This window comes from Erpetoichthys calabaricus, chromosome 18 (assembly GCF_900747795.2).
Source record: "Erpetoichthys calabaricus chromosome 18, fErpCal1.3, whole genome shotgun sequence".
In the NCBI taxonomy this organism is placed as follows: domain Eukaryota; kingdom Metazoa; phylum Chordata; class Cladistia; order Polypteriformes; family Polypteridae; genus Erpetoichthys; species Erpetoichthys calabaricus.
In genome coordinates, this window is record NC_041411.2 from 7,340,415 (window position 1) to 7,359,089 (window position 18,675).

At 41.6% G+C, this 18,675-nt stretch overlaps 2 protein-coding genes across 8 annotated transcripts in view; both read left to right on the plus strand.

The window, feature by feature from the left end:
* LOC114669201 (breakpoint cluster region protein-like) overlaps nt 1–18,675 on the plus strand; it is a 407,369-nt gene that overhangs the window by 322,340 nt on the left and 66,354 nt on the right. The window contains exon 2 of one of the 2 annotated variants that reach the window (XM_051921206.1): nt 13,958–14,142. The exons of the other annotated variant lie outside the window; for it this stretch is intronic. Coding sequence (XP_051777166.1) covers nt 13,958–14,142 — 185 coding nt within the window. The remainder of the gene's footprint in view (nt 1–13,957; nt 14,143–18,675) is intronic. 2 annotated transcript variants of the gene reach the window in all.
* Nucleotides 1–18,675, plus strand: part of specc1la (sperm antigen with calponin homology and coiled-coil domains 1-like a) — a 284,094-nt gene that overhangs the window by 94,112 nt on the left and 171,307 nt on the right. The window lies entirely within an intron of this gene.

Below are 18,675 nucleotides of genomic sequence, written 5' to 3' on the forward strand. Positions count from 1 at the left end.
CTCTGAGCCACGTTGACTGTTTTATGTCGCACGACCGCGTCCACCATCTCAAGCTGTTTTACGTGCCATGGTCTTAGAGTTGGTGGGCGGGTCTCCGTGAGTTGCTCTTGCGAGCGGGCACATGACCAGACGGTGTGTATGCTTCGAGAATGAGGGTGGACGCGGCAGGACCATCTAAGAAGAAGCATGTTTGTCGCAGATGTGAATCGCTGTATGTGGCGTGTTAAACAGTTTGTTTGTTGCGGATGTGGTCCCTTGTGGCTTTGTAGTCCTTATGGCAAATATTTTTTTTTTATCCTTTGGCCACAAAGAGTATTTTGCGGTGGAGTGTGGTCTGATATCCGTTAATTGTGAATTTCCCCTTGGGATTAATAAAGCTATCTATCTATCTATCTATCTATCTATCTATCTATCTATCTATCTATCTATCTATCTATCTATCTATCTATCTATCTATCTATCTATCTATCTATCCATCCATCCATCCATCCATCCATCCATCCATCCATCCATCCATCCATCCATCCATCCATCCATCCATCCATCCATCCATCACACACTATAGCTTAAGCCATCAAACAATAATCAAGCTTATATTTTATGCAGTGAACAGTAAAGAACTTTAGAGGTGTAGTACAATCTTTCATGTATTGTGTAGACCTGAAAGGCTGCTACTAAGGCTACACGACTGTCATTTTATGTTTTTATTTACATGCCTGTATGTTGCAGAATGAGCTGTCTAAAGTGGTTTGGCAATCACAAGGGCCAAATGCTGTTGTCTTCCTAATGCCAACATGACTTTTTGTCATGGGGTATGTCAGATTTGCCAGTCTCAGTCACTGATCTTGTCACCTCACTGTGTCAGATTACACAACTGGCAATCGCATCTCGTGTCGCATTTACTGGCTGAGCACCGTTCTTCCCGTGTGGTCATAGTCACCTCTTTTTCTGACAGCCAATAGCGTGTTCCCTGACAGAGCCAGCCCTGTACAAAGGACTAAACAGCTGCAGTGTTTTCAGCGGCAACCTCTGTCCTTGAATTCTTTATCCATTCTGTTGTGGTATATAAAATACAAGATATCAGATAGACAAGCTTCTCTTCAGTTTTTGAGGTCCACGGATGCCATGTTGCCTGACAGATCCGGTGCTGTGTGAACAGATAATATCTTTGGTGCGTTCAGCTGCAGTCCTGTCCCGTTTTTCTTTTTTTCCTTTCTGTTTTAGTTCTTAAAACATGAGACATCAGACAGACTAGCTTTTCATCTACTTACAAGGTTCAAAACAGGTGTGTTTCTTATTCTTCTCTGATAGGTTCTGTGCATTGTACTTCCAGATGACCATTCATTGGTTGTCCGCTCTCCTGCGTAAACGGCCTGTCCCTCTGACTATCATGGAAAATCAAACAGGTTTGATTTAATCCTAGCTAACTGCAGACTACTTGGTCTCAGTTGTCAGTTATGTGACATTAGGTGATTGTGTCCCTTCCTGCCTAAGATCATGTAAATGAAGGCTATGACTAGGAATTGCTGCAAAAGTCGTCTAATGTGACATGGGCTTTAGTCGATCAGAGTCGCGTCATAAGTCATTTGAGGAGAGTAAATCAGTGAGGAGATACGCATGGTAGAATGTGCTACAGTGGTAGGAAGGACAGTAACAATCCTGTAATTTCAATGAAGTGTAGAAAAAAATAAACCAGTGGTTTCCCTTTTGCGGGATACATTTAGTGAAACTATCAGGGTGCCGTATGTGATGCCGATGCTTGTCCTGTCTGCTACCCACTGAAGGTGAGCGCGGAACTGAGGCCATCATTTTAGTCTTACCAGGACATGGATGTGTTTAATTTGCACTGTAATCCAGATCGACACTTTGGATATCTGCCAGGCGGGCACATGGACCAGCTAGCCCTCCGAGGTATCGCAGTCATGATGTAGACTGCCTTACACCTAGAGACCCCTTCTTTATTTGAGAGATTTAATAAAATTGGAGAAAGATGTGTGTCTAATTTATCTCGTTCTGCCAGGCTCTACCAAGGCTTTCTTCTAATTCAAGTTCAATAGCTGCACAGTACAGATTGTAAAAATAAAGCTCATGCACATTTTAGACCCCAGCTTTGTCTGTAAAACTAAGAGATTTTTATTTTTTTTGGTAACGCTCTATAAGCTTCTTTCATGCGCCCTTTTGTATTCTTATCCTTTTCATTTGTTCGTAAGAAAACTGCATTTTTTCACTTCCTACCTATAATTATGAGTAAAATAAGGGCTCCTGCACCCGAAATAATAGTATTTAATGCAACGCTTTGCCTTCTGTCAGCCCAATTTGTAACATCTTTTATCAGTCTTCCCCAGTGCTGATCTCAGTGCAGCCTGCTTTTACACCAGCATTCAAGTACTCCTCTGACATTGTCTTTAAATTGGCCTTCCTCCTTTATCAAATAAATGTCGTGAAAACATTCCCCGCAGCAACATCTAGAAGACATCGCCTAGCTCGTCAGTGAGTATCTGTGCTTCTCATAATTGGCATGCGCTAATAGAAATAGCAATTACTGACTATCAAAGAATTTATTAATTTGTTGTGTAGTGAAAGTGATTTTGGTTAGTAGAGTCTTCTCACTGCTGCCTGACAACAGATCAGTCCTGGACTCTTTGGAACTTGAGGGTTTCATCCCAGGGTCCAAATACACTTAAGATGGTAACATTTGGCTTGCTGTGGAGGAGTGTCACTGCTTTAGGCTAGGCTAATGTTAAAAATGGCATAATGTAGGCACAGAAACTGAGTATATCAAGGATTGGTGGCTTAACTCTTTCAGGGCTGATGTCGACTCTTGTCAAAATTCAGGGGTAGAGGACAGTAATCAGCTGTAAACTGTGACAAAACTCGCCCTTACATTTTAGTTCGACTCTCTTTGCTAGAAGGAAAGTTACATAGCTTTGTTGATTTAACCTCGATTCCCTAAGCGTGCATGAGTAGCGAAGAGTAAACAACCTCTTGAATGGCATCGACTTCTGGTGAGAGACCAAAGTACAAAGCAATAATTTCGTTGAATAGGACTTGTTGGAGTCAGCAAGTGATCTGGAGATGGACATTGAAAATGAAAGTGAGGTACCAGCAACATCTGATTGGTCCCCAGCTGATTGCAGCTGATGGGAGGACCACCACTTACGATGACAAGAGGTACAAACCATGTTGCATCACACTGTGACTGCCACCACCACCCACCTGCTGTGCAAAGACAGCCAGGCAGCCGGCTAACCGTGCATTCCTGCTGACCATCGAGGCACACCCGTACAGCCACTTCTGCCAGAGATGCCGAACATGCGCCAACAGCAGCCACAGCACATAGCAACAGACGTTTTACATTGATTTATGTGTGAAACCATTGCTTTGTGTGCTTTTCAGAAAATTGAGTTTTTTTGGAAAAAATATTCAGCCCTCAAAGAGTTAATAGGAAGATTTAACAGCTAAAGTTTAGGGATGCCAAATCTCTGAGGGCTACTAGAGACGTTCATTTGATGCAGCAGAACAGCAGAGACAGTTGTTCTGTTGACACAGTGCTTTAATAGATGATTGTTAGATGATTGATAGATGACAGATAGACATACAAGCAGGAAAGGCTTTTTAAATAGATAAATAGGTGTGAAAGGCACTATATAATTGATAGATACTTCCTTCATCCCCTCAGGGAAATCCAGGTATCCAGTAGCTCGAACACATCAGTTAAAATTGTTAGCAATTATTATAAAAGCAAGGAAAAAAACATAAATAAATAAAAAGTGCAAATTGGTCAGTTGTTACAGAGTGGTGAGCTGGTCATGGATCACAGCAGCAGGAACAAGTAATCTTGTAAAACGTTCTGTTCTACAGTGCAGTGAGACAAGCCGACTGCTACGTTTATTTCTCTGACTCGCCAAAATGTTATGGAGAGGCTGACTGCTATCGTCAAAAATGGCCTCTACCTTCTTCCCAAAACACCTTTCCACCAGAATTCCCAGTGAATCTACAGTCCTGCCCAGCACCTTCTTCACCAGCTTGTCCAGCCTCTTAGTATTCTTATCTGTCATTCTGCCACCACAACAAATGGCAGCAAAAAAGAGGACACTGGAGACAAATGTCTGGTAGAACAAAGACAAGAGCGCATTTTGCTACATATTATCAGAGGTTTCTGTGTTCACAGACCAGTCCAGTCTGTCATCAAGGTGGACTCTTAGATACTGAAAAGTCTGCACCATGTCAGTGTCCTGTCCTCGGATGTTAAGAGGCTGAATTGGGGAGCTTAGACCTCCAGAAATCCACAGTCCTCTCCTTGGTCTTCGTTGTGTTCAGAGCCAGACAGTTCTTATTGCTCCAGTCACTGGTAGCTCCAATCAGATCCCTATATTCCCTTTCCTTTCCATTCCTTACACACGTCACAATAGCTGTATCATCAGAGTACTTCTGAATTTGGCAAAAATCTGACTTATATTTAAAGTCTGTGGTGTATAATATGAACAGGAATGACTAAAGACATCTGATTCTTTGTAACTTCTTGTGCTGCTTGAATGTGAAAAGAAGACCAAGCTTGTTAATTTCGAAGGTCGCAATTTTTCATGGAGGTTGCTTTTTGTATGGGGAGCAATTGAAATCAACATGGAGTGGGTTCAATGGAGAAGACACAATCAATTAAGAGAAGATGATTTTATTTGTAATTGTAAAAACCAAACGTTGGACAGGATGCTGTTTTTTTTTTTTTTTTTTCCTCCCCTCTGGACGCACTGGGCACTGGGCCAATAAACATAATCTGTAAATCTTTGGGATGCGGGGGAGACTGGACTTCCTGAGAAAGCCCACACAGACATGGTGATAACACACACAGGCATCGCAGACAGACAGTGACTGGAAGTGCGAGGTACCACGCTGACCCTTCATAGCTGAAATCCCAGGATTAATCTTGGCTTTTTTTTTAAGGGTTTCTACTTTCTGGCAGGTGATATCAGTCAGTTTTGGTTAAAAATGCAGTCAGTGATTTTCGACTTTATTGTTTAATGGATGAGCTGCAAATGTGGGGTTCCTTTCATTCCTTTGTTTTTCTTCTTGCTGCCACTCCTGTTTTTTGATGTGAGTGATGCCAGGCTATACCCCGTTGTGGTGCATGGAGCCTGTAAGCGTGGATGCCTGTCACATGGACAATAGCACTGGATGGCAGCCCCTAATTTCCTCATTACTACAATTACAGTTTAATACCTCTTAATAACTGGTTTTAACAACAAGTGACAGTAATGGAAATGAGTGCTAGTCTGTCATTATTCCTGCAGGGGGATTTTAATACATCGTCAAAGTGATCTTTATTTGTTTTTTTTTTAATCAAGTAATTAATAATGACAGTATGTGTTGGGGTTTGGAGTGACACTTTGTGTACTGGTATAATGTGCACCTGAGGTGTCTCTGTCACATGGAGCACTTAAAAGGCAAAGTTTGTGACCTGTTGGGGACACACTAACACAAAAACATGCTGATGTTACTTCTGTTTATTCTGTAGCTATGTTGTGTTCCATTTGACCTGGAAAGTCATAATTTTTGAGTTACATGAAGGAAGTTTCAACTGGAATGCACACACATGTTGGATTTCCTCCTCGAAAGTCAAAAGAGCCTCAGAAGAGCCACAACCTCAGCATCCAAGATGGCTGCACCTCACATCAAAAGAAGTGAAAGCTGTACTGTTTATTAGATTGATAGATAGATAGATAGATAGATAGATAGATAGATAGATAGATAGATAGATAGATAGATAGATAGATAGATGTGAAAGGCACTATATGATAGATAGATAGATACTTTATTAATCCCAAGGGGAAATTCACATACTCCAGCAGCAGCATACTGATAAAAAACAATATTAAATTAAAGAGTGATAACAATGCAGGTATACAGACAGTAACTTTGTATAATGTTAACGTTTCCCCCCCCCCCCCCGGGTGGAATAGAAGAGTCGCATAGTGTGTTGGAGGAACGATCTCCTCAGTCTGTCAGTGGAGCAGGACGGTGACAGCAGTCTGTCGCTGAAGTTGCTCCTCTGTCTGGAGATGATCCTGTTCAGTGGATGCAGTGGATTCTCCATGATTGACAGGAGTCTGCTCAGTGCCTGTCACTACGCCACGAATGTCAAACTGTCCAGCTCCGTGCCTACAATAGAGCCTGCCTTCCTCACCAGTTTCTCCAGGCGTGAGGCGTCCTTCTTCTTTATGCTGCCTCCCCAGCACACCACTGCATAGAAGAGGGCACTCGCCACAACCGTCTGAGAGAACATCTGCAGCATCTTATCGCAGATGTTGAAGGACGCCAGCCTTCTAAGGAAGTATAGTCGGCTCTGTCCTCTCTTGCACAGAGCATCAGTATTGGCAGTCCAGTCCAATTTATCATCCAGCTGCACTCCCAGGTATTTATAATTCTGCACCCTCTGCACGCAGTCACCTCTGATGATCACGGGGTCCATGAGGGGCCTGGTCCTCCTAAAATCCACCACCAGCTCCTTGGTTTTGCTGGTGTTCAGTTGTAGGTGGTTTGTGTCGCATCATTTAACAAAGTCCTTGATTAGGTCCCTATACTCCTCCTCCTGCCCACTTCTGATGCAGCTCACGATAGCAGTGTTGTCAGCGAACTTCTGCACGTGGCAGGACTCCAAGTTGTATTGGAAGTCCGATGTATATAGGCTGAACAGGACTGGAGAAAGTACAGTCAGTCCCCTGTGGCGCTCCTGTGCTGCTGACCACAATGTCAGACCTGCAGTTCCCGAGACGCACATACTGAGGTCTGTTTGTAAGATAGTCCATGATCCATGCCACCAGGTGTGAATCTACTCCCATCTCTGTCACCTTGTCCCTGAGGAGCAGAGGTTGGATGGTGTTGAAGGCGCTAGAGAAGTCCAGAAACATAATTCTTACAGCACCACTTCCTCTGTCCAAGTGGCACTTAATTATTAATTAGCACTTAATTACTTATTAGCACTTCTGTCTATTTGTGTCTCATTAAATCTGTCGCTTGCACATGCACGCCTGTTCAACATCTATCTGTGGACATGCAGCTACCATGTCTGGGTATTCAAAATATCGTCTTACGTGTTGTTTTTTGGTAGTTGTCTATATATTCCAAAAGATCCAGCACAGTAGTTTTTCTTGGTTGTTTTCTGAACGATTTACTGGAACACGGTCGACTTGGGTGTGGCGACATTCCCAGCTCCGACTTCCAAAATAAATGGAACACCGCATTCGTTGTTTGCTCAAATCAAAAGTTACTGTGTCACTTGAGGCAGCAGAGTATAGTGATGAAGGATTCGGGCTTCTTGCTGGCCTTGTGTAAAGCTCAAGAAGGAAGGATGTGCTTTATGTAAAGTGCCCCGGGGATCTTGTTGCCTGATTCATACAAAGGCGAGGAATGGTCCTGGTCTCCATTTGTAACCCACATTAACAGTGTTCATTAAAGTGAGTGTGTGGTGCTCCTCCTAAACAGCTCTCTCCAGCGATACAATGAAGCCGCTTACCCTGGAGCAGCTGCACTTTCAAATCTATTTATTTGATGAGGATGGAGTGCTAGACTGCCAACATGGCAATGAATGGAATGAACAGAAGGATATCATGTTTGCATGTTATTGTTGGAAGCCTGATTTTTTTTTTTGTGCTCTGCTCAACCTACTTGAATTCTGTCAGCTGTCTAAAGATCTGCGTACCCTGCCTTATGTGTTGTAGTCTTGCCAGGGTTGTTCTGCACTGATGTCTAACGTAACAAAGAGGCTTTTTAGTGAGCCTTGTTTTTATTTTTTGGTGTAGTTGCCAACCTTTTTTTTTTACTTTGCCCTGTAATGGACCTGCAGCCCCTCTAACATTGCCTATTTCTGGTTTGGCGTGTTAGCCCTGGCCAAGAATGGGTGTAATTTATTGAAAATTTTCAGGGGTGTGCTGCACTGAAATGGAACAAAGGAGACTTAGGATAGGGCAAAGACAAATAAGACTTCCAGAAATTCAGATCTCCATCTTTGCATTAGTGCCTTTATCGACCAGGGTATACTCACTAGAAATCTAAAGATTAATGCATAAAGATAATTCTCCATTGAGCAGCCACAACATTACAACCAATAACCCTAATATTGTGTAGGTCTCCCTTGTGTCACCAAAACAGTTCTAACCCATGTACTCCACGAGACCTCAGAAGGTGTTCTGTGATAGCAGAACATTGCCTAGGGCAACACATTACCTCTTCTGGCTTCTCATAGTGCATCCTTCTGCCATCTCTTACACATTTAAACAATGCACATGCACCTGGCCGTTCATATTATGTAAAAAACGAGATTCATCAGACTAGATCAGCTTCTTCTATTGCTTCATGGTCCAGTTCAGTTATTCACATACCCATAGCAGACACTTTACATGGTAATCATGGGGCAGCATGGGCACTCTGGCAAGCCTGTGTGTACTGACACCTTTCTTTCTCACGGCCACCATTTAGTTTTTGTAGCAATTTGTAGTAGTGGAGCTCTTCTGTGGGACCAGGCAGGATTGACCAGCCTTTGCTCCCCACACGCTTCAGTGAGCTGGTAGCTGGTTCACCAATTATCCTTCTTTGGGCCACTTTTGGTAGGTATTAACCACTGCATAGTGGGAACCTGCAGTTTTGGAGATGCTCTGACCGAGTTATCTATCCAGCACACTTTGGCCTTTGTCAGTGGCGCTGAGATCGCTATCGCTATTACCTTGCTGCCTAATATATCCCAACCCTTTTTCAGGAGCCATTGTTATGAGATAATCATTGTTATTCACGCCACCTAGTAGTGCCTTTAATGGTGCATGCTCTCAGCTCTCAGAAGTTACCAGATTGGAGATGTAGTGATTCAGCAAGTTCAGAATGGGGATGGAAACCCATTGGCCAGATGGGGACAGTTGTCCCGTATTAAATTCTGAGATTTACAGGCAGTACAGTGGAACCTTGGTTTGTGAGTAACTTGGTTTACAAGTGTTTTGCAAGACGAGCTAAAATTTTTAATAAATTTTGACTTGATAAACGAGCGAGGTCTTGCAATACGAGTAGTATGTATACGCTTTGTCTGCTGAGCGTCATGTGATCACAACTGAGCTGATGGTTCTTCTCTCTTTTGCTGCGGGATTGTGGGTAATCATCTCCTATTCTCCGTCTTAGTTGGCGTGCCTCACTCATATAGTCAACCTCCGTATGCGTGTATACTGTTTACTACAGCATTGTGACTCTGTGTGTGTGTGTGCTGTGACATGTGAGTCCCCGTCTTGCACCCCAAAACACGAAGCTGAGTCTCAGTACTTTAGCAACACCAGCTTTATTCAGCTTGAAACGGCAGCAGCGCAGTTATTTATTGTAGCGGGATCTGCCGCTCTCCTATACACAGACACAGCAGTCAGGCAGGGCCCTGCGCATTTATAATGTTCCTGGTATCACCCATCGACGGCAGGCGCTTATAGCATGTCCGCGATGTTTTCGGATTCGCTTTTACGGCGAACTGCTACAGCGCTGGGAGACTGCGATTGCTTTGGGACGCTCTTCCGCGTGTCATCCCGTTGGGTGCAATCCCACAAGAGTTTAGAAACTCGCTCACACCAGCCATGATTCTTTTTAAAGGTAAAGTGCAAGTTAATTTGTTTTATGTATTTTTACTTTATATTTTGTATTAATCATTTTTATATGAATAGTTTTGGGCTGTGGAACAAATCATCTGAGTTTCCATTATTTCTTTTGGGGAAATTCGCTTTGATACACGAGTGCTTTGGACTGCGAGCACGTTTCCCGGAACGAATTATGCTCACAAACCGAGGTATTATACGGGGTTTAAATAAATAAATCAGTTCCCGAGAACGTGCAGGCTCAGAATGGGTGCGGATGATGGTGCTGCACTGGGGTTTCCTGCACACTCGACACACAACTGTGAGTGGATCAGTCAGATGTCTCATTCACAGTTTGTAGGTGGCGGAGGGTTTCATCTGCACCTGATTGGGCAGTATGAAGAAGCCTGCACGGCAGACAGATAAGACAGAAAAGAAAACGAAGGACAGGAGGAGATCAGAAGGAAGGTGAGGAGCCTGGGCCTGAAGAAGGGTGCTCCTATTGAACAGGAAGGGAGTAGGCAGCGGCCTGTTATGCAGTGTCTCCCGCAGATGCCAAGGCACTGGTGGTTGGAGGCGTATGCGGTTGAGCGCAGTGCCCCATGGTTGCAGTTGATTGTTTTCAATAAAAGCACTTGACACTTTCTTACCTGCCCTTTGCTGTAAGTGTGTGTCCTCCTTAGCCTGGCTCATCTCGGTTCATGACTGTCAACGGCTTCGGGTCAAAGAGGCTCCAGGAAATGACAAGGCAGCGTGGAGCCAACCTGGACTGTCAGAGTTGGCCTTGGTCATCAGGACTGATGCTAGTGTTTGTTTTCATCAGCTTCATTTTCAGCTGGCCATATCTCATTTGTTCTGAGATTTGCTCAGTGGTCAACATAATGTGTTGTGTGGTTCAGGAATTTGCTGCAAGCCTTGTGTTAGTGAATATTTGTGCAGGTCAGTTGAACATGTGCTCTGTGGAGAGTGCGATACAAGAACAAATAACAACTTGAATTAAATTGAACAGCTGCTTATTACAAGAGCGTCTCAAGCCTGGTGTTAGAATGTTGAGTTGTGTTAGGCCACCGATTTACAGGCAGAACAATGTTGGGGGGTTGGAAGTGTTTTATGAATAAACTCATTTACTTGTATTTTTTTTTTCTTGCATATCGTGGTACCTTTTGATCATATTTATTTATGAATAATAATGAATTAACTGTAAAGTAATTTTACACCATTTAGTATTACTTTTGTATTGTTTTACTTTATCATTTTCTCACTGTTGAGATTCTGTAAAATTGCTTGGTGGTTATACAGCTGTTTAAAAGCTGCTATGCTTTTCTGTCGCCTTTAATTTTTTTTTTGTCTTTGTAATAAGCATGAAATTCACGCATTTGTATAGTAACAGATGTGATCTGGGAATGTGAGTAGGCAGAAGGCTGTTCCTCCATTTTCCTACAGATTGGTAGACATTAGTAGTAGTCGTCGTGTGTTATTAGTTACATTTATGAATTTCATTGGTATAATATGTTAATGTGTGTGTGCTGAAATCTCGCAAAAACTGCACTGCCAGATACAGACAGCTGTTTGTTTTATAATTAACTGTCAGGTTTGTTCTCATCAACATTTTATTAGACTGGCTAGCAGGGCAGACACAGTTCCCCATTTCTGGAGATCAGCAGAAAGAGCAAAGCCATTGAGTCATGGATTCTTGTCGTTTTCCTGAACAACATTTCCAAGATGCTCTTGGGAGAGAGAGAGAGATTTTCATCACCAGGGCTTTAAACCCATTCTCTTTATGTTGAAGCTTGTGCAGTCACTTAGTTCTAGAAGTTTGATGATGGAGGGTTTTGGAGGTAAAATTTTCATGATTAAAGTAGTTAATATTTGTATCTTGGATGACTGGCGAGTTTTTAAGTCAGGTTTTTTTGCTCACACTCTCATTGCATTCAAATTGCATTTACAACACGCTACACTTAAATATATTTTTGGGAGGTAACTGGTTTTCAAGTTCGACTGAAACCATGAATACATAGTGTGAGAATTTTTTCAATAAATAATAAAACGTTCACAAAAACAAAGTGTTGGGGACCTTCCCCATATATTGTCCTGCGTACAAAGTAGCAAAATAAATGATCAAAAAACCGCAGAGGTAACATTTGACAACGTTTATATTACAAAATGGCGTTTTTATATAGTTGTATTGTGGGAATAGGAAATGGTTGGCAGGAGGTGACGTTGCAACAGGAAACGGAAACAACGTCGTTTGATGAAAACCAGAAGTAATGTATTTTTGGAAGCGTCAGAAGTGACGTAATCTCACGTGACCGGAAGTGAAGTTGTGGTGGCCATTTTGGAACCCAAAAATGGTGTTATTTATTTTCCTTCGGTTTTCCTGTGGAGAGAAGAGATTCCGGTAAATACCACGTGACAACCCTTCATCTCGCGATGTTTCACTCACCTTTAGGCTTTTTGACTGCCTCCTAATCGCACGTGTGTGACAATAGCCATAAAGAAAAGCATGCAGAAGACATTGATGATATAAATGTTTTTTAAATTGACATTGCTGAGATATCATCATCACACCATTCTGTAGCCTACCTAAACGCGAAAGCTTGCAGGTTGACATAAAAGGGAGAGCCATCAAAACATTTTCATACCTCATTGACATCAACTTCTTTTCCTTTTGAATGTATGATTCCTCATAGGGAACAATTAAACCCCCTGTAATTTTTAAACGTATGGTTTGGATGAAATAAATTTAGAAAGGCGAATCGATCCATAGACTCTTGCAGTAATACGACAACAGTCAATAAAAGCAAAAGAAGATTAGTGTAGGGAGTCGTACAGCACCATCTGTTGACATAGATATGAACTACAAGATGTCAGAAACTTGACTCAAGAGTCATGGAAAGGTTTGGGGCAGCCACCCGTATAATTGATTTCCTGGCTGCAAAGTTGAGCAAGTAAATACAGCACTGCTGTGTACAAAACCGAGTCCAAAACAGAACGGAGGGAATAGGGAAAAGGTGCAGGCTTTTAAAGGGGAAGATAGGAAGTGAGGTCATAAAGGTCGGGCTCATGAAGGTCTTCAGCCACTGGTTCGAGTCCGGACGTGACATCACAGGGGCCGGAGTCAGCAAGGTCTCCTTCCATTGGCTCGGTCCCGGAAGTGACGTCAAGAGAGCCAGGTGGAATCTCCCGTGAATGGTCTACACGAAAGGGAGAAAAAGAGTCAGTGCACTCGGCCACATCCCGGTATGCCTCGGAACTGCCCTCACTCAAGCCCTTTAGCTGCCTCCCATGCGCATGTGTGTGACAAAGGTAAATGTGGGACTTCACATCGGTTAAGATAACAATCTTGTGAAAAATGACTCAAATTGAGTAATGCTTCATAATGTGAACTACATGAAACGCTGTTTTAATTTTGTAATTTTGTTTGCTTTCTAACTTTTTGAACTTCACAAAAACACTTGCTTTAGAGGTGAAATTCAACTCCTAACTCTTATGAGTTGCATATATGCCAGTGATATGATAAAAGGACATGAAATAAGATGTAATGCTGTAGTTCCACCATCTTTAGTGAGGTCTGGTGCTGTCAAAGGGGTCAGCCATTGATAATTATTCACTTTACAGCATAGGTGCACGTGTGTGTTGTAAATTTGGGCCAATGTGTTTGTAATTTTTTTTCATTTTTAATGATTTTATTTATTAGACCTCTGCTATCCTGAATTGGGTCTAATAGGTTTAAGTATGTTAGAATACTTTTAAAACACATGTATGTATGGAAAAACAGTCAAGCGTCCCAGTCACCTAACTGTTACGCCACAAGCATCACCCTTATTAAAGTGTATGAAACAGGAGGAAAAGTAAAGCAAGCTGTTGTAAGTGAGGTGTTAGTAGCGCAAAAGGGGGCAATTAGTGTTCTCATCTGTTCATAAAACAGGACAATGCTGAACTGTCTGCAATTTTGCCGCCACGATGGGACATCAAAGCGAGGTGCATGCCTGTTTAGTTACAAGTGATAAAGAACAGAAGTGCTGACTACATGAAAATCTGACTCAATATATTTGGCTTTGCCCGCACACCCCCTGTACCACAGGCTGTTTCCTTAATTAAGTTCACTCCTGGTTACAATTACGATTGTTTTTCTAATTTACCGTTATTTTGTTAATTTTCTTTTAAGTTGGTTGGTCACTTTTGTCAAGAGGGGAGATTTATTTTTCATTTTTATGCAAAATTTGACATTTTGTACTGAGCGAAGAACAAAATGTTCATCACGGAGGTCTGCCTTATTTTTTCCAGATGCCATATAATTCAGTTCTCAGTGTCCTGTTTCTGTCTCTGCCTTCGTACTGAGTCTTTTTCATTTTTCTCCTCAGATGCCTCCTTCAGTGGGACACCACCTACTTACGGCTATGATGCTGACCGAGCAGAGGAGCAGCGGCGACACCATGACATGATGCCGTACATTGATGATTCCCCGTCGTCTTCCCCTCATCTCAGCTCTAAGAGTCGGGGCAGCAGAGACACGTTGTCCTCTGGATCTTTGGAGTCCTCTAAATCGGTATGGCTACTGATGTGCTATTATGCGCTATTATCAGATACGGGTGTTAGGCCCAATTTACTCTGTGTCCATCTTACCAGTCACCAGTACAAAACATTACAGATAGTCCTTAATTAATTTTTCTTATGTGTGATAGTTTTATGATTTTTATATGTGAGGGTCACAAAGCAGCTTAAATAGTTTTTCTGCCCTCCTGGCTGTAGTGTTTGTAAGAGGTTATGCAGTATACAATTATATGACTGCATCCGTGATTCGACTTCAGGGTGGCGGCCATTTGTCTCAGGGCTGCCCAGTTTTACGACACAACTAATACAAGTTTTGTCTCTTCTAAGTTTTCCTTTGCAGTTATCTTAGTGGCCTGATTAAAAAGAATCATCTAAAACATCATTTAGCATTAGACAACATTTCTGAATGTCAAACATCATCAGGCGGAGTGGTGGCTCTGAGGCTAGGGATCTGCACTGGCAATCGGATCCCGTAAATGCCAAAAAAAGGGACTCTGCTCTATTGGGCTCTTGAGCAAGGCCCTTAACCTGCAATTGCTGAGTGATTTGAGTAGTGAGAAAAGCGCTATATAAATGTAAAGAATTATTATTATTATTAATTATAAACAGTATTTATGTATGATATGGATGGACTCCATCCACTCTTTGTGTGATGTGCAGAGGTTCTGCTCCTAAGTATGCAGTAGACATGAGCCCGGGGTTTATACAAATTATCTATGCATGCTTCTCAGGTCTGTTACTAAAAGGTCCCCCGTGATGCAACAATACCAGGTTTGGCTTGCAGTTAGAAGTGTAACAGAGAAGGTGGCGAGAAATAAGCTTGTGATCGGCTTTCAATTTTACGTCGTAATGTAGTGCAGTGCCGCCAAGTGGTAGACCAACAAAGTAAAATTTTTGTAAACCCAATAATATACCGTATTTTTTGCTCCTTAAGAAGCACCTGACCATTAGACGCACCTAGGTTTAGAGGAGGAAAACAAGAAAAAAATATATTCTGAACCAAATGGTGTACAAATATATTTAATAAAATATAGCAGAATAATATTTCAACCATGTAAAGTCAACAGCGATATTAAGAACCATCATCACTGTCATTAACAAATGAGGAGAGACTTTAAGGTTCAAGCACTCTTCTAGTTTTCTGGAAACCCCAAGAACTGCTCATCGCTAGTGTCAGAAGTTATGAAGCTCAGTTGCTCACAATCACTTTGCAGAAGCACTTACCTATCATCACGTGGCATAACCTGTCCAAAGCCACTAGGGGACAAAGCACATTTGGACCAATGCTCCCTGAAGTTATGTCGCCAGTTTAGTCCCATCTCTATTTGTAATGCCACAAAGCTCTTTATCTCATCTTTTTTTGTGGGTTTCCACTTTGAAAAATGAGAATGTGGTGCAAGCGCAGCCCGCGATTCAAAAAATTGCTCTGCAAACCTGTTTATCTCGTCTGACAGTAGCTGAAAAGCAGCCTCAGGAAACAACAGCCTGAAGTAGTCCAGCGGCTGGTAATCGGTTGTGTCCAACAGCAAGCCGTGAAGTCTTGTGAAGTCCAGTAGCCAGTTTGGCTCCCACGGATCAATGTCTGGGTATTCTTCCCACACGAACATTGCCGTAGGTGCATTGGCTGCGCAAATGCGCTCAGCTGGGGCGGCATCGGCTGGTGTCCGATCAGCTGATGCCAGTTCCTCACTCTGTTGCTCGATCTCCTGATTACTCGCAACAAAATCAGATTTTGATAAATCGGAGTCCGACTCAGCGATAATGCACAAAACATCGTCTACCAAGTATTTCGTTTTCTGCACTCGCTTCGCTCCCTCGTGAGATGTCGATGCCATCTTGCCTTTGTTTACATTTCATAACTCATGCACACGCAAGGATTAGATGCCGAGTCAATGTGTTTAACATTCCTCCAAGCAGAAAGGGAATGCCTGTGACGTGACAGTGAGTTTTGTCGCCACAGCTGATTGTCGCCCTCTACCCCTGGTTGTCGACTTTTGTCAGGTAATACACATTACGGGTTGTGACGCAATATTCTCTCCATAAGACGCACAGACATTTCCACCCTTCTTTTGGAGGAAAAAAGTGCGTCTTATGGAGCGAAAATAAGGTAATTATATATTTAATGCACTTCTTCCATCTACTTACTTAGCCAGTATAGTCCTTCAAACCACAACTGTACAATGCACTTGTTTGTACAATACAAGAACTGACAGTAGAAATGAGTTACCTTGGAGTGTCAAAGGGAGCCACTGATGGGGATTGAATTTATAACCAACGCCACGGGGGGGTCACACTCCCTGCAAATATGTTGATTTTTACTGTGGCATTTTGAAATGTTTTTTCCATTATAAAAGAGAAAAATGTTAAAGGAATACTCCACCCAATAATATTATATATTTTTTAATGTTACTTAATCGTGTAGTTTATAGTGAGGTCGACACAGATCTTCAACTCTTAACACACAGCATTGTGGGAATGACCTCATCCCTGTTTACATTCAGTGCTGGCAGTAAAAGGAAGTAACTGTTAATAATATTTTACCAGAAAATGCACACAATTTTAAAGTTTTGACTTGTGGATTATGTGACACAAGTTACATGCAAATTTTTATTCTTTTTATCGAATCGTTTGGCATTGCTTAACTGTTAATAATATTTTACCAGAAAATACACACAATTTTAAAGTTTTGACTTGTGGATTATGTGACATGAGTTACATGCAAATTTTTATTCTTCTTATCGACTCATTTGGAACTGCTCAGCGGTGCTCACCTGATGATCACATTGAATTTAAATATTCAGTATTTAATTTCTCCATGAAAACTTGAGATTAAAACTTTTTTTCGGCCACCACTACCAACTACATGGGGTAAGTAACAATTTAAAAAAATATATGTACTTAATTTTAGGATGGAATATTCCTTTAAATCATTACAAAGAATTAATTTATCCATCTAGATGGCTATAATGAAAACATTCAGCCATCCTGAAGGTCAATGTTGACAATTAAGTTCTTTTCTTGCAGGCTACAGCTGATGTTCTCACTGCCTCTTTTGTTTGTGATGTTGCTGATGTCAAATCAGGGAGTAATATGTTGACTTTTGACTTAAAATAAATAACCTTTTACAACACCAACACTACATACGAAGTATTAAAAAGACCAAATATAGACAAAAAAAATGGCCCTTCTTTTTTCCAGCGATGTCATTTTTTCTTGCATTACAATTTAAAAAAGGAACTTCACCAAGGTGGACCTACTGGTCTACTGTATATATCTTTATACTAAAACACTGCCATTGTTTTGAATGAAAGGGTGTCACTTTTGTCTGTGATAGGTCTCTTTATAAATACATTTTTAATTTAGTTTGCTTAACTTTTACTTTCCTGGGCTGAAATTACCAGCCGGAAAGGTGTAACAGATTGGCCAAATGAAGGATACAACTTGCTCCCAATGAATCAATAAAAACAATTTCCATCTCTGCATTCTCAAGAGTGTTTAAAGTGATGATAAGGTCTTGTCACTTGTGTTTCTTGACTAGAAAATGGGCAATGCTTTGGGTAGTGGTTGGCAGTAAAGGTGCGGTGATATTGAACTCGCAGGGAAGAACAAGAATCAGAAAAGGGCTAATGTAACTGGAAATGCTTGCTTCTAGATCATAATACCGCCAGTACTTAGCTAGATATAAGGTTAAAGAAGTTAGCTGCCTTCACACTTCTGTTTAGTTTGCTGGGTAGTCTTCCAAATTCAGGGAGCATTGCATAAAGCACTTGCAAAACGTGGTAGTGGTTATTTATAAGTGAGCAAAGCAATAAAAGAACTCATACAGTGGTTTTTTTCTTTCAAACTGGTTATCACAACGTGTACCATCACATGCCAAAAACGGCCTCCAAGCCTGCAGTACTTGGCCTTTGTAGTGTTACATTTTTGTGTGTGGTGTTTTCCTTTGCTAATGTCATCATTTTAAAAGACAAGATAAAGACGAACCTCTGATGTCTGATCTTGAGCAATAACATTCATCCAGTATGGTATACTTTGGCTTCTGTCTATTTCCCGTGAGTGCAATTTAATTGAATGATGCAAATTATGTTTTCTCTGCAAGTCAGAGTTTTGCTGAACAAGAGTGATATTCTCCACATGGTGCTGCCTACTCAATTGCTGGATGAGAATCCAACAGTCATTAGTTGGAGATCCTGAAGCAACATATTTTATCAACAAGACAGGAGATTCCTGTGAAACACACTCATAACTGACTTAAGTTGAATAACCCATTTAATGCAGAATCCTGGTTTCCTACAAATTTGTGTTTAAATGCGCAAGAAACTCTTCACCTTTGTCAAAATACCCCGAGGCTATTAAACTGTGCAAAAAGGAGTTAAACATCATTATTGGCCACCATTAATTTGACAATAAGCATGATGCCTGTCATCATTTTCTTGTGTTTTATAAATATGTTTAGTCAAATTTACACTTTATTTGTAGGTTTCTGTTACTGGATTGCACGTAATACACTCTTTCATGTGTGTGTGAG